This window comes from Bos taurus, chromosome 14 (genome assembly GCF_002263795.3).
Source record: "Bos taurus isolate L1 Dominette 01449 registration number 42190680 breed Hereford chromosome 14, ARS-UCD2.0, whole genome shotgun sequence".
Classification (NCBI taxonomy): Eukaryota; Metazoa; Chordata; class Mammalia; order Artiodactyla; family Bovidae; genus Bos; species Bos taurus.
In genome coordinates, this window is record NC_037341.1 from 62,811,549 (window position 1) to 62,826,689 (window position 15,141).

The window sequence follows — 15,141 nt, forward strand, 5'->3', positions numbered from 1 at the left end:
ATTCCTAGCGACCCCATGGACTGCAGCCCACCAGGCTCCTCCATCCATGGATTCTCCAGGCAAGAGTACTGGAGTGGGGTGACCATGTCCGTAGTGCCCGACAAATAAGAGATACTAAATGCATGATAGTAGCCGTAGTGTCAAGATCTGGCTTATTCCCAGTGGTATGTAAACATGTGTCACACAAAAAAAGCAGAGGTTTGTCAGAAAAGCTGGTTTAGAAATAATGCATCCATATTATTCGAATCCACAAGCAGCATGACTCACAAAGGCATGCAGGAGAGCTGACGAGAAAGGGACTCACGGGCTGTGCTGGTAGAACCCGGGGCTCGGCCTCCCTCCATCCTTCCCCCTTCCCCTTCCGCAGGTCTTTCTATTTCTATGTAAACATTCACTGCACAGCCTCCTGTTGTTTATTTCTGTCTGTCCCAAAATAAAAATAACATTTCGGGTGACTTTTTTCTAGTCAATGACTAAATTAGCATAAGTAATGGCCTGGTTTTGGTATGGAAATGTATTTTTCCAGTGATAAAGAAAAAGGCAGTTTGAAACTGCTATTACCAAGGCCACAGGCTCTGACTTAGGATGTAGCACTGTTCGCAGAAATCAGTGCTCAGAGATTCTAAGTGCATTCCTTGCTCCTCCAGGCAGCTTGCTCTCCCAGAGCCAAGGAGTAAGACAGACACACTCCGAGAAGGGCCATCCTGTTCTCCAAGGCTGTTAGATTGAAGACCTGAAGAGAAGGAAGGCTCTTTGTTTTAGGCAAAATGGAACAAAAGGAGATAAAATAAACTACATTATTTTCATGATTTCAATGAAAGAAAATTCTTGGAAAAGTCGCTGTACTCCAAACTGCTGCCATGGCCTTAGATTACTAACATCATCTTTTCAGGGTGATGATAATGGTGTTATTACCAAGGTGTATATGAGTTACACACTACCTTGTAATTGGCAAGATTTTTTGAAAAAGAAGAGGTATCCAGTGTCTTCTCACCAGGCATTCATATACGATGGCATAGGGCGCACCAGGGTCAATTTCCAGAGGTGGAGCCTATGCCTTTCAGGCCTCCATGCTGTTCAGTACTGTACACTTGGGTGTTAAGAGAGTAGGTTAGAAGTCTGATTGTTCAGGATAGAACCTGGCTCCCTCACATTTGAGCTGTGTGACCTTGGCCAGTTGCTGACTTCTGAAAGGCCAAGTTTCCTCATCTGGAACATTACAGAAGTAATGCCTATGGCATAGGGTTATTGCTAGTTTCCGAGAGTTACTCGATGTACAGTGTTCAACGTACACACACAATAAATACGAGCTGTTCTATTGTGGCTCTGGTTGTTGGGACAATGGGGACGAGGACGGCATCCCTCCACTGCAGGCCTGACCGCAGGCTTGGGACATATTAAGCCCCCTGGAGGCACACAGCACACTGAGCACCTTTGCACCTGCCCCGGAGCGCAGCCTCAGGTAGGACATTAGTCCCAGAGCCTCCCTCCCCATCCTTCCCTTCACTCTCAACCACCCTGCCTCCTAAAGCTCCAATCTGGAACTGGGACAGACTTGAAGGGAGGAAGGCCTGGACAAAGGAGGAGCAGTTCTCCCTTGTCTTTCTCATGGAAACAATGTCATAAAACCCAGTTGATTCAAGAGCACACCACTGCAGTGATTTTACCTAAAGCTAGTAACAGGCAAGTCAGCCAGCAGGTGCCCAGATACACTTTTCTCTGTAACCTCATGTGTTACCCTTTGTGTGGGAATTTGAGATGCGGTGAACTGGGCCCGGAGGAGCACGGCGTTCCTTCCTCAGTGTACTGAAGAAACAGCTTAGGGGGAGGCAGTTATGATAAAATAAGGAGGCACGCACACAGCAGCATAAATCATTTTACAACAGGGCAGGAAAGTCCTTCAACCTCTTTTCAGAGCTCTTGTATATATAATTTTCCTTTTCAGTAGAGAAGCATTACCAGGTCCTGCCCTTCTTGGCAGAGTCGAGAATGCCAGAAGCTGGCAGACTTCCAAAACAGTTTCATTTCCCACAAACAGAACTAGCCCTCATGGATGTGAAAATTCTTTCAAGTCACTCCAGGTGGGGACATATCATGCCCACTCCTTGACTTTTCGTACTGTTCATGGGGTTCTCACGAATACTGAAGTGGTTTGCCATTCCCTTCTCCAGCGGATCATGTTTTGTCAGAACTCTCCACCATGACCCATGTTGGGTGGTCCTACATGGCATGGCTCATAGTTTCATTGAGTTAGACCAGGCTGTGGTCCATGTGATCAGTTTATTAGCTTTCTGTGATTCTGGTTTTCATTCTGTCTGCCCTCTGAGGGATAAGGATGAGGCTTATGGAAGCTTCCTGATGGGAGAGAATGACTGTGGGGGAAACTGGATCTTGTTGTGATGGCCAGGGCCATGCTCAGTAAATCTATAATCCAATTTTCTGTCGATGGGCAGGGCTGTGTTTCCTCCCTTTTGTTTGACCTGCGACCAAACTATGGTGGACCTGATGAAAGCGAAAGAGGAGAGTGAAAAAGTTGGCTTAAAACTCAACATTCAGAAAACTAAGATCATGGCATCCAGTCCCATCACTTCATAGCAAATAGATGGGGAAACAATGGAAACAGTGACAGGCTTTATTTTGAGGGGCTCCAAAAATCACTGCAGATGGTGACTGTAGCCATGAAATTAAAAGACGCTTACTCCTTGGAAGAAAAGCTATGACAAACCTAGATAGCACATTAAAAAGCAGAGACATTACTTTGCCAACAAAGGTCCATTTAGTCAAAGCTATGGTTTTTCCGGTAGTCATGTATGGATGTGAGAGTAGGGCTATAAAGAAAGCTGAGCGCCAAAGAATTGATGCTTTTGAACAGTGGTGTTGGAGAAGACTCTTTGAGAGTCCCTTAGACTGCAAGGAGATCCAACCAATCAATCCTAAAGGAAATCAGTCCTGAATATTCATTGCAAAGACTGATGCTGAAGCTGAAACTCCAATACTTTGGCCACCTGATGAGAAATTTCAACTGACTCATTTGAAAAGATCCTGATGCTGGGAATGATTGAAGGCAGGAGGAGAAGGGGACAATGGAGGATGAGATGGTTGGATGGCATCACCAACTCGATGGACATGAGTTTGAGCAGGTTTCAGGAGTTGGTGATGAATAGGAAAGCCTGATGTGCTGCAGTCAATGGAGTCACAAAGAATCGGACACGACTGAGCAACTGAACTGAACCCCTTGACTCCTTAGTAAGCACTGGGCTGCAGAAGGCTTTTAAGCAGAGCTGCAAAGGGCTCTTTGTATGTATGAATGTATGAATTGCACCCTCTTTTACAGAAGAAAGCCCAGCTCTTTCCCGCCCACAGATATGCTCTGACTTATAGCTACTTACTGGAAAAATGAACATCATTTGATTGAAAACAATGATGATAGTAACTAGATACCACATAGGCAATGAATGAAGCTGGGAAAATCCCTTGGATACGGTCAGAAAGCATGTTCCCACCATGTCTGTTCCCTGGGGTTTATTGGTTACTGATTAAAATGATAAACTGCAGGCCAATAAGTTCTTGTGCCCCAATTCTGACATTTGTTCTAGAATTATTTACTTTGGAATTTTTTTCCATGCCCTTCCACAAGGCTGGGAAGTAACAATGCCTTCATCTGATCCCTCCATGCTTTATTTGAGAAACGAGGCTCCTACCCTGACTTTGCTGATGGGGTGTCGGAAGCACTTGTTGTCCCCCGTCTCGCTGAGCGTGATGGCATAGAACTGCCCCTTGTTGAGGTAGGTCATCGGGCCCTCCCCTTGCTTCTGACGGAGAGATTTGGTGGCTTCCAGGGTGTACTGAAATGTGCCACTGTGAACAGAAAGCAAATAGTGGTCAGATTCACTCAGACATTTCTGCCTTTGGGATCAATTTCACATCAGTAACATTTTGTATGAACATTAACCAACGTTCACTCCATTTCACAGACAAAACACAGCATATGGCAAAAGAGATGAGACCATACCAAAGGTCACTGCTAGTACAGTGCACATAACATTTCTATTAGTGGCCCATAAACCAGATGGTTAAGAAAGGGAGAAAGTCCACGGCATGCCCATCCCACTGAGCCAGGCAGGGCCAGGGGAGCCTCTGTTAGGTTTAAGCTGGCACTTTGCAACGCCTTAACTTAGATAGGACTTGCTTCTTTCATGCTGGCTATAAGCCATAGGTGTGAGTACCTTTGTTCAATTGATCCATATACTTAACCTTCTTTTGTCTAACTGAGGTGTTGCACACAGCTACATCCCACTTTAAAATACCTCAGAATACAAAAATCTAGAACTCAACACTCATGATTGAAAATTCTAGGGAATCTAGTTTCATAACAGGGATTATTTTTTGATTTGGGGTCTTGTTTTCTAAGCCTGCAGAAGAACTCATGACAGGGTTACTGCTCTAAAGCAGGAGGTTGCAAACAATGGTCCTTGGGCCAGAGCCAGTTGGCTGGCTGTTTTTGTAAATAAAGTTTTACTGGCCCACAGCTACACTCATCTGTTTCTACCTTCTCATGGCCGCTTTTGCACTGCCACAGCCGGGCTGAGGAGTTGCGACAGAGACTGTGTAATTCGCTAAAACTAAAATACTTAATATCTAGCCTATTACAGAAAAAAAGTTTGAAGATCACTGCTCTTAATAATTTCCCTAATATTTGACAAATATAATTTAACTTGTAAAAGGAAAACACTAATTTTCCCAACTTTGAAAAACATAGCCATTGTTTAAAATGAGCAATGAATATGAACCACCGTCTTTTTTATTTAAGATGCTCGTTCAGAATACTTATTTCTGCTACCCTGCAGGAAGGCGCAGATGATGATCCAACTGCAAATGCTTTGTCTGTTTTCTGGATCATCAGAAACTCTTCACTGTGTCTATTTTTTTAGCCCTTTAAATTTCATAGTCTGTGAAAGACTAGGTACAAAAAGATTCAAAGTTTGCTTCCTAAAATGATCTACCCATAAGATTACGGGGGACTCTTACTTTCTATGTTGAATATTTCTGCAATGTTTCATATCTTTTAACTTAAATGAGAAAGAAATCTGAAGGGCAAAATAATATTTCTCTTATATGATAGAAAATCTTACGTTAAAGCTGATAAAGTGAATTCCAGAATATGCGTCTTAGAATAAGGTGGGAAATAAATCATTCAAGATAGAATCGATTCCACTGTCATTTTGCCTGGAAAAAGCAATTTCGAGATAACCACTGAATCAGAAAATTTGAGACCTGGACAGGATATTAGGAATCACTGCTTGAAAAATATGAAGAAAGCTGTGAACTTTCTCCCCAGATAAAAGCACATATGTACACAAATGATTTGTAATATAATTTCAGGGGATTCACGTCCCCCAGGCTGATCAACAGCATAAGATAAGAACCACCTTCCTCATTTCACAGGTGAGAAGAAGCTGAGAAACTCGCTCACTCCAGGGAACAATGACAGCAGCAGAAAGCGAAAACAGGGCAGGAAAATGGTAGGTCAATGCTCTCTTTAATGGCCCAAGAGCTGGTTGCATGGTTATCTGGACGGACAGCATGTAAATTACCCATGCATTTCCATATTTTAGAAGTTGATTTGAAACTTTCTTCTCTGCCTTTTCCCTACCCTTCGCTGCCACCACTGCACAGCCAAATTCTGTCTGGAACAATCTGGAGAGGATAACTGGGGAGCCTGAGGTTGGAACAAGACTCTGAAGGAGCAGAAAGACTTTAAGAGAAAACAGACAGAAGAAAAGAGGGTCATACCCGTAAAAGTAAAGGGGCAAGAAACACAGTGGGAGAAGAGGTCTCCAGTGCATGGAGGGCTCTAACCACCTTCATAAGGAATTTGTGTTTTATTCTGAAATGGTGAAATCAGTGGTAAGATTTGCAAATGGGAGAGATTCATTCATTCACGCCCTTCTCTCCCGTCTTCAGGCACCTCTGGAGTGTGTGGCTAGGAGGATGGCTATATCATTACGCATAACAAGAAATGAAAGCGGGACTTCCTGGTGGTCCATGGGCTCTATCCCTGGTCCAGGAAGATCCCACATGCCGTAGGGCAAGTAAGCCTGTGCCCTGCAACTACTGAAGCCCATGCACCCAGAGCCCGTGTTCCACAACAAAAGAAGCCACCACAATGAGAAGTCCGTACACCGCAACGAGAGAGTAGCCCCTGCTGGCCAAAACTGGAGAAAGATTGCATGCAGCATTGAAGACCCAGCACAGCCAAAAAAGTAGAATTAATTAATTTTTTAAAAGAGGGAATAAAAGTGGAAGAACAGATGTGAAAGAAGTCAAGAAGGAAGGGGAAAAGGGAGAAAAAAAGAGAGTTCCATTATGTACACGTTGTGTTGGAGGCCCAAGTGTTTGATGTTCAGAGGAACACCTAAGAAGGGATATCTAGCCAACTAAAGGACAAAGAAAGAGTATGGGCCTCAGAAAGCTGATCAAGACTGGAAATAATAATTTAGAAGTCATTGTGCAGAGAAGACGATTTTATTTTAAAGGTGCAGAAGTATAAAGTTGAAGATACATTTAAACAGTTATCGGTGCATCAGTGTCTAGGGGCATCTCCTGGAAACCGACCTTGATGTCTGATCATACATGTACTCCTCAGCCCCAACCGAAGCACTCCGAAATTTCTGCAAAATATAAAAAGTCATCAAAATTAAAACAAATAGGTGAGTCATTATGCTCCCCGCCCCCCACCAAAGTGGCAAAGGTATCCAAACTGTCTTATGTTTTAGAAAGGAAAATTACACATTTTTTTGGTATTGTGTTTTCAACTACAGTGAAAATAGTTACCATTTGTGTACAGAACTGGCATAGTACCTGCACATTGAGAATTATTTTCAACATAAAATGTATTTGTACTTTTCTTCACAAATTCACAGGTGCTCCTAAGGTGCTTTCAGGTACTGGAAACTGTTTCCTCAAACGTTTAAACATCTCTTCTATTTTCTTATCTCCAGCACTATCCCAAAAGTCACGAATTCCGAGTTAATGGAACACTGAATACAGGGAGGCCACACAGCATATCATAAGCCCTACTGAGAGTGTTAGGAGCATAGTTTCAGGAGCAAGACTGTCTAGAGTCAGGTTCTAGTTCTTTTACCTGCTGCCTGTGTAGACTGGGGCAAGTGCCATATTTTCTTCAGCTGTAAAATGCACAGTTGTAGTGATGAGAAGAATTAACTGCATTATTAGTGGTGAACTACTAAGAACAGTTCCTGGAATGTGGCGAGCCCTATCTATGTGTATTAAATTCTGTTCTATAGTGAACACTTGACCATATATAGTGCCCTTCTCTAAGATCTTCATTATCGCAACATTGTTAAGAGTGAGTTTGCAGAGGAAACTCTAAGTCATAATATTATAAGTCATAATACTCTAAGTCATAACATGAGGAGGTTTGGGTTCACAGACATCCAGTTGTTGTATATTTAGTGCAAGTAGGATGCATTTTACTATATTTTAGAACCTTTTCATGGAGAAGGCAATGGCACCCCACTCCAGTACTCTTGCCTGGAAAATCCCATGGACCAAGGACCCTGGTGGGCTGCAGTCCATGGGGTCGCTAGGAGTCGGACACGACTGAGTGACTTCACTTTCACTTTTCACTTTCATGCATTGGAGACGGAAATGGCAACCCACTCCAGTGTTCTTGCCTGGAGAATCTCAGGGATGGGGGAGCCTGGTGGGCTGCCGTCTATGGGGTCGCACAGAGTCGGACATGACTGAAGCGACTTAGCAGCAGCAGCAGCAGAACCTTTTCATTGAAGATGCACAAAAGTGCTAACTCTTGATCCTAAAGTGAATATAACAGAACATTGAAGAAAAAGCACTTGGTGGATCACATACATCTGGACCTTCCACTGTGGCCTTTTTTCTAGTCTCTCTAAGAAACAACCTTCTTGCTTCTCCTTTCCCTGACATAAATGTCCATTCTTTGGCAAGTAATTCAAAGATTTCCTTCTCAGGAAAGGGTTTGGTGGTGTTGTTGCTCAGTTGCTAAGTTGTGTCCAGCATTTTACGATCCCATGATCTGCAGCACGCCAGGCTTCTCTATTCTTCACTGTCCCCAAGAGTTTGCTCCAACTCACGTCCATTGAGTCAGTAATGCCATCCGTGCATCTCATCCTCTGTCATCCCCAAGAAAGGGTTACTCCCAGCTATTTTCCAGCCACCATCTCTAACCATTGTCTCTAGGATAGTGGTTTATTTTCCAACCACCATCTCTAGAACACAGTGGACCCTTACATCACAGTTTATATGTACATCAGATATAGCTATATAATTCCATGTCTTTAATCAGTCACCAATTTTTAGGTCTTATTAATGTATTTGTTCATCCACTCTTTCAGTAAATACTTACTGAGCATCCACTTTGTATCAGACACCATGCTAAGTGCTATGGATACCACGGTAGAAAAGAAAAGATGCAGGCCCTGCTCTCATGAAGCTTCTGGTCTAGTAGGTGAAGAATATTAGCCAAATAATCATTCATTTAAAAACTTATAAACCATGTGCAAACACTCTGAGGAACAGCCACAGAGTTCTAGGACAGTACATCACAACTGAGAAAGTAGAAATCAGTCCCACTGACAATCAGCCTAGATGGTTCTAATAGGATGTACTATTTCCAGTGGCACAACAGAGAAGACCAACAGAAGATCAGCAATGCTCCCAACAGAAGCCCAGAAGACAGCAACACAGCTACACAAGTGAGCAACGCTCCCTCCTCCTGTGGGACTGATGCTTTCCTAGCAAAGATATCCTCAGCCTCGCTTTGTTCGTCACCTCTTCTGAACAATGACAACCAAGATACCCAGTTTCTAGACCGCCCCCACATCTCGATATACACAATCCAGAACTGGTTGTCATTTCCATGATCCCTTCTTAGATTCATCCAGCACAAGCCCAAACACTATCAAGAGCTCCTCCCAGCTCTCTCTTATGAGCTGTCCCTGAGGATCCCCTGCAGAAACAGACTAAATAAATGCAACGTTGACTACAAATATGTTCGTGGTAGTCTTTGGCTGGTGGACTTAGATTCAAAGAAAACTGATTTTACTAGAAACTGAAAGGAGAGGACAAGGAGGTCTTCCCTAAGAAAGTCACACAGGAGGAAGGGTGTGGAAGGTAGTAAAGAACATTCTAGAATAACATTGTTCAACAGAACTTTATGCAAAGATGGAAATGTTCTATATCTTCACTGTCTAATACAGTAGCCTCTAGCCACATGTATCTACTGAGCACTTAGAATGGAGATAATGGGACTGAGGAATTAAATTTTAAATTTTATCCATTTTAATAGCTGCACGTGGCTAGTGACTACAGTACCTAGTGCACAGCACAGATCTGAAACATGGAGCAGCATTCACAGGGGTCTTGAGGCAGGAGGAGCATATTAGGCTCACAGAACTGAATGAAGCTCAGAGCAGAGGGCACCAGGGGGAAAGATGTGCAAGGTGAGGTGGGAAAGGCAGAGGAGAAACAGAACATGCAAGGCCCTGAAAACCAGTTACAGATTTAGACCTTGATCCTAGGAACAATGGGATTTCAATAAGAGGGTGTCATGATCAGATTATAATTTTGAAAAGACCATCCCAGATACAGTGTACAAAACTGGACTGTTTCACAGACCAGAGATAACGACAGCTTGAGTCAGTAAGGTGGAAGCAGAAGGGAGACAAAGGAAGGATTTCAGAGAGATGTAAGAAAGTGAAGTCGGAGACTTTTCCTGGTGGGTCAGTGGCTCAGACTATGAGCTCCCAATGCAGGGGGTGTGAGTTCAATCCCTGGTCAGGGAACTAGATCCCACATGCTGCAATAAGAGTTCAGATGCCGCACCTGGAAGATCCTGCTAGATGCAACTGAAAAGGGTCCAGGTGCAACTAACACCTGGCCCAGCCAAATACATGGATTAAAATAAATATTTAAAAAAAAAGAAAGAGGAGTTGATAGAACTGGTAATGACTTAGACCAGGATGATAAGAGAGCAAAGTATGCAGAAAAAAAAAAATCCTAGTTTCTTCAGAAACCAGAAAGATGGTGGTGTCAATCCACTAGGGTGGAAAACAATTTGTAAACCAGGTTTTGTATAGGTGGAAAGTCAAACAGGGGGCTTCCCTGGTGGCTCAGATGGTAAAGAATCTGCTTCCAATGTGGGAAACCTGGGTTTGATCCCTAAGCTGGGAAGATCCCCTGGAGAAGGAAACGGCTACCCACTCCAGTATTCTGGCCTGGGGAATTCCATGGACAGTGGAGCCTGGTAGGCTATAGTCCACAGGGTCACAAAGAGTTGGACATGACTAAGCGGCTTTCACTTTTACTTTTCAAAATCAAACAGGCAGTTGGGCACAAAGGTACAGGGTGCAGAGAGAACTGGGCAAGAGAAAAAAGTGTGAAAAGTATTCAGGGCATAGATGGTAACTGAGCTATGGACATAAACACAAGAACTTCTTCAAGAGGCAAGAGTATCAAAGTATCAAACGGTGCTGCCAAGTAACAGCTTTAACAGAAAGGGGATTTCCAAATCCATTCTATGCAAGAGTTGGATAGAGGGCTCCTAGGAGCCAGAATAATGGGACATCCAATTCTTATCAACTTTGACTACAAATAGAGAAAACTAAGGGCTTCCCACAGAGAAGGCAATGGCACCCCACTCCAGTACTCTTGCCTGGCAACTCCCATGGATGGAGGAGCCTGGTGGGCTGCAGTCCATGGGGTCGCTAAGAGTTGGACACGACTGAGTGACTTCACTTTCACTTTTCACTTTCATGCATTGGAGAAGGAAATGGCAACCCACTCCAGTGTTCTTGCCTGGAGAATCCCAGGGATGGGGGAGCCTGGTGGGCTGCCGTCTCTGGGGTCGCACAGAGTTGGACACGACTGAAGCGACTTAGCAGCAGTAGCAGCAAGGGCTTCCCAGGTGGCACTAGTAGTAAACAATAATGCAGGAGATGTAAGAGACACAGATTCAAGCCCTGGGTTGGGAAGATCCCCCAGAGGAGGGCATGGCCACCAGTTCCATTATTCTTGCCCAGAGAATCTCATGGACAGGCAGGTCCATAGGGTTGCAAAGAGTCGGGCACAACTGAAGCGACTTAACACAGCACAGCACATACAGAGAAACCTAAATCTTCCCAAAGTATAAAATTTGTATTCTAAGGATTTTCCAAAATTTTTCTTGGCTCAAGAACAAAATAATAAATGATAGAAGTTTTAGTGGTACTACATGCACTATTTTGAGTATTTGAAATAAAAAATAATAAAATTGGTTGCACTAATCAAAAGCAAAGCCATGATCCATTTTAGTAACTGAATCAACATTTTCAAGGTTTTATTCTTTAGTTAGGAAAGGAAATGAAAAATTTCAAAATCACACTGGACAGTGTTTAGATCCAGGGTAACTTTCCGTATCAGTCTACAGATGAATAGGAGGACATCAATGGACATAACCATCATAAGTCTGTTGGGTATGACAAATAATAATTCTTTGATTTCATTACAGGATTCTCTGCAAACTACATTAATCTGACAATTAACATACCAGGGGCTAAATAATGAAATACACGGTAGAGATATCTCATCTTCCCTATAAATATTGGGTGGGCCAAAAAGTTCATTAGGTTTTCCCATAAGATATTATATTTATATACATGTATATAATATAATACATACTATATTTCCATATTTATATATTTCCAAATATTATGGGAAATCTGAATATATATTATATACAAATTATTATATACACTGATATAATTATCAATTATTAGTATTGATATATTACATGAAATATTTAATATATTATATGAAATATATATTTTCATATTTTATATTTTCAGATATTATGGAAAAACCTGAATAAACTTTTTGGCTAACCTAATGGTTCTCAAGTGGGCCTTAGAAAGCATCACTACGAACAAAGCTAGTAGAGGTGATGGAATTCCAGTTGAGCTATTTCAAATCCTGAAAGATGATGCTGTGAAAGTGCTGCACTCAATATGCCAGCAAATTTGGAAAACTCAGCAGTGGCCACAGGACTGGAAAATGTCAGTTTTCATTCCAATCCCAAAGAAAGCCAATGCCAAAGAATGCTCAAACTACCACACAATTGCACTCATCTCACACGCTAGTAAAGTAATGCTCAAAATTCTCCAAGCCAGGCTTCAGCAATATGTGAACCATGAACTTCCTGATGTTCAAGCTGGTTTTAGAAAAGGCAGAGGAACCAGAGATCAAATTGCCAACATCCACTGGATCATGGAAAAAGCAAGAGAGTTCCAGAAAAACATCTATTTCTGCTTTATTGACTATGCCAAAGCCTTTGACTGTGTGGATCACAATAAACTGTGGAAAATTCTGAAAGAGATCGGAATACCAGACCTGCCTCTTGAGAAACCTATATGCAGGTCAAGAAGCAACAGTTAGAACTGGACACGGAACAATAGACTGGTTCCAAATAGGAAAAGGAGTACGTCAAGGCTGTATATTGTCACCCTGTTTATTTAACTTATATGCAGAGTATATCATGAGAAACACTGGACTGGAAGAAACACAAGCTGGAATCAAGATTGCCGGGAGAAATATCAATAACCTCAGATATGCAGATGACACCACCCTTATGGCAGAAAGTGAAGAGGAACTCAAAAGCCTCTTGATGAAGGTGAAAGAGGAGAGTGAAAAAGTTGGCTTAAAGCTCAACATTCAGAAAATGAAGATCATGGCATCCGGTCCCATCAATTCATGGGAAATAGATGGGGAAACAGTGGAAACAGTGTCAGACTTTATTTTCCTGGGCTCCAAAATCACTACAGATAGTGACTGCAGCCATGAAATTAAAAGACCCTTACTCCTTGAAAGGAAAGTTATGACCAACCTAGATAGCATATTCAAAAACAGAGACATGACTTTGCCAACAAAGGTTCATCTAGTCAAGGCTATGGTTTTTCCTGTGGTCATGTATGGATGTGAGAGTTGGACTGTGAAGAAGGCTGAGTGCCGAAGAATTGATGCTTCTGAACTGTGGTGTTGGAGAAGACTCTTGAGAGTCCCTTGGACTGCAAGGAGATCCAACCAGTCCATTCTAAAGGAGATCAGCCCTGGGATTTCTTTGGAAGGAATGATGCTAAAGCTGAAACTCCAGTACTTTGGCCACCTCATGCAAAGAGTTGACTCATTGGAAAAGACTCTGATGCTGGGAGGGATTGGGGGCAAGAGGAGAAGGGGAAGACAGAGGATGAGATGGCTGGATGGCATCACTGACTTGATGGACGTGAGTCTGAGTGAACTCCGGGAGTTGGTGATGGACAGGGAGGCCTGGCATGCTGTGATTCATGGGATTGCAAAGAGTCGGACACGACTGAGTGACTGATCTGATCTGATCTGATCTGAATGGTTCTCATTCCTGAGCACACTGGAGGACTAAATAGGAAATCGACTTCTCAGCTTCTTGCAGTTAGTTGAGACCATGTGACTAGTTCTAGCCAATGAAATGTGAACAGGGGGAATAGCACCACTTTCAGATCAATGTATTTACAAGTCAGTGTGCCATCTCCATGGTCTCTCTTCCCCAGCTAGGGTGACTCTGAAGTCAAATATAGAGACGGTAATGTCAGAAGATGGAGAGAACCTGGATTCCTGATCAGAAGACAAGTCTATAGACTTGTATCAAGATTGTTAGCAAGAAATCAACTTTTACTGTATCATATCACTGAGATCTGGAGTTTCTTCATTCCTACAGCTAGACTTCTGTTAACTGACTTATACAAAATTGTAGAATAGAATAAGCAAATTCTTTCTTCTACTTTTATTTTTATAATGACAATACACATGATTTTTCTATAAAAACTCTTTCTTCCCTCTCGCAAGTTTTACATGTTTCCTAGAAACCTGATAGGGCTTTCCTTGTGGCTCAGCTGGTAGAGAATCCGCCTGCAATGCGGGAGACATGGGTTTGATCCCTGGGTTGAGAAGATCCCCTGGAGAAGGGAAAGGCTACCCACTCCAGTATTCTAGCCTGGAGAATTCCATGGACTGTATAGTCCATGGGGTCGCAAAGAGTTGGACAGGACTGAGCGACTTTCACTTTCACTTTAGAAACCTGATAGCTGTTAATACTACACTGATTTATATTTATCAACTCGACTCTCTGCTTATTAGCTGTGTGACATTTGGCACATTCATAAGCTCTCTGGATCTGTTTTTTCATCTGTAAAGTGGGAAAAATAATACTTTCCTTGCAGAATTGTGGCATAGTAAATATTAAATAAAATGTGTAAACCACAGTGCCTGGCATACAGTAATACTCAATAAACAGCAACATTGTTATGTCTCTTCACAGATTATATAGTAACCTTCTAGAGCACAGAAACCAAGGCACACCCCCTTCTCTCTACTCCCACATTTAGCAAAATGCCTAACACCCAGTATAAACAAATATTTACCAAATGTTACTACAAAGAGGATATAGAATAAAATATAAATCAAATTAGCTAAATAAACTCATTAAAGAACTTTTTAATGCTACTGGCTTGAATTGAACCAAATTGCTCCCTTCCTTGGTATCAGTACACACACACACACACACACACACACTCACCCACACACACACACTCACACACATACACATACAGATACAGAGAGAAGAAGTCATCTGTAATAGCAAATGAAACTTGCCAATTCAACAAGTAGTAGGGATTTTAATAGTTTGCCTAAAGGAAGTACTAGGTTTTAGACAAATTTTCCTTAGTGAAATTTACTTGGTGAAATCACTCTGAAATCACCTAATTTTATAACCTGTTGACAATGCCATGGCTGAAGATCATGATAGATGATTTCAATTAATTTACATCACATTGAAATACCTTATGCAATGTAAATACTGATTTCCAAGACTAGGAGAGCATCTAAACTAAATTCAATGGAAATAATTTTCACATTTCATTTCTGGTGAGTTGCTTTCTCATTCACTTCAAAATAAAACCCTGAATACAATAGCTTCCTTTCATAAGCCTCTTTATCTACAACACAACTGATAACACATCCCCCAAATAGGGTGACGGTTCCGTTGACATTGGACCACATCCATGGACTCTTCTGTGA

General features: G+C 42.2%; 1 protein-coding gene across 5 annotated transcripts in view; it reads right to left on the reverse strand.

Moving 5' to 3' along the window:
* Window positions 1-15,141, reverse strand: part of GRHL2 (grainyhead like transcription factor 2) — a 170,572-nt gene that overhangs the window by 92,885 nt on the left and 62,546 nt on the right. For all 5 annotated transcript variants that reach the window (XR_009490532.1, XR_009490531.1, XR_009490530.1 and 2 more), the window contains exons 5-6: window positions 6,616-6,671; window positions 3,702-3,858 (exon numbers count right to left, since the gene is read on the reverse strand). Coding sequence is in view for 2 of the 5 variants with exons in the window: in XM_025001874.2 (XP_024857642.1) it covers window positions 3,702-3,858; window positions 6,616-6,671 (213 nt within the window). In the remaining 3 variants the exon portion in view is untranslated. The remainder of the gene's footprint in view (window positions 1-3,701; window positions 3,859-6,615; window positions 6,672-15,141) is intronic.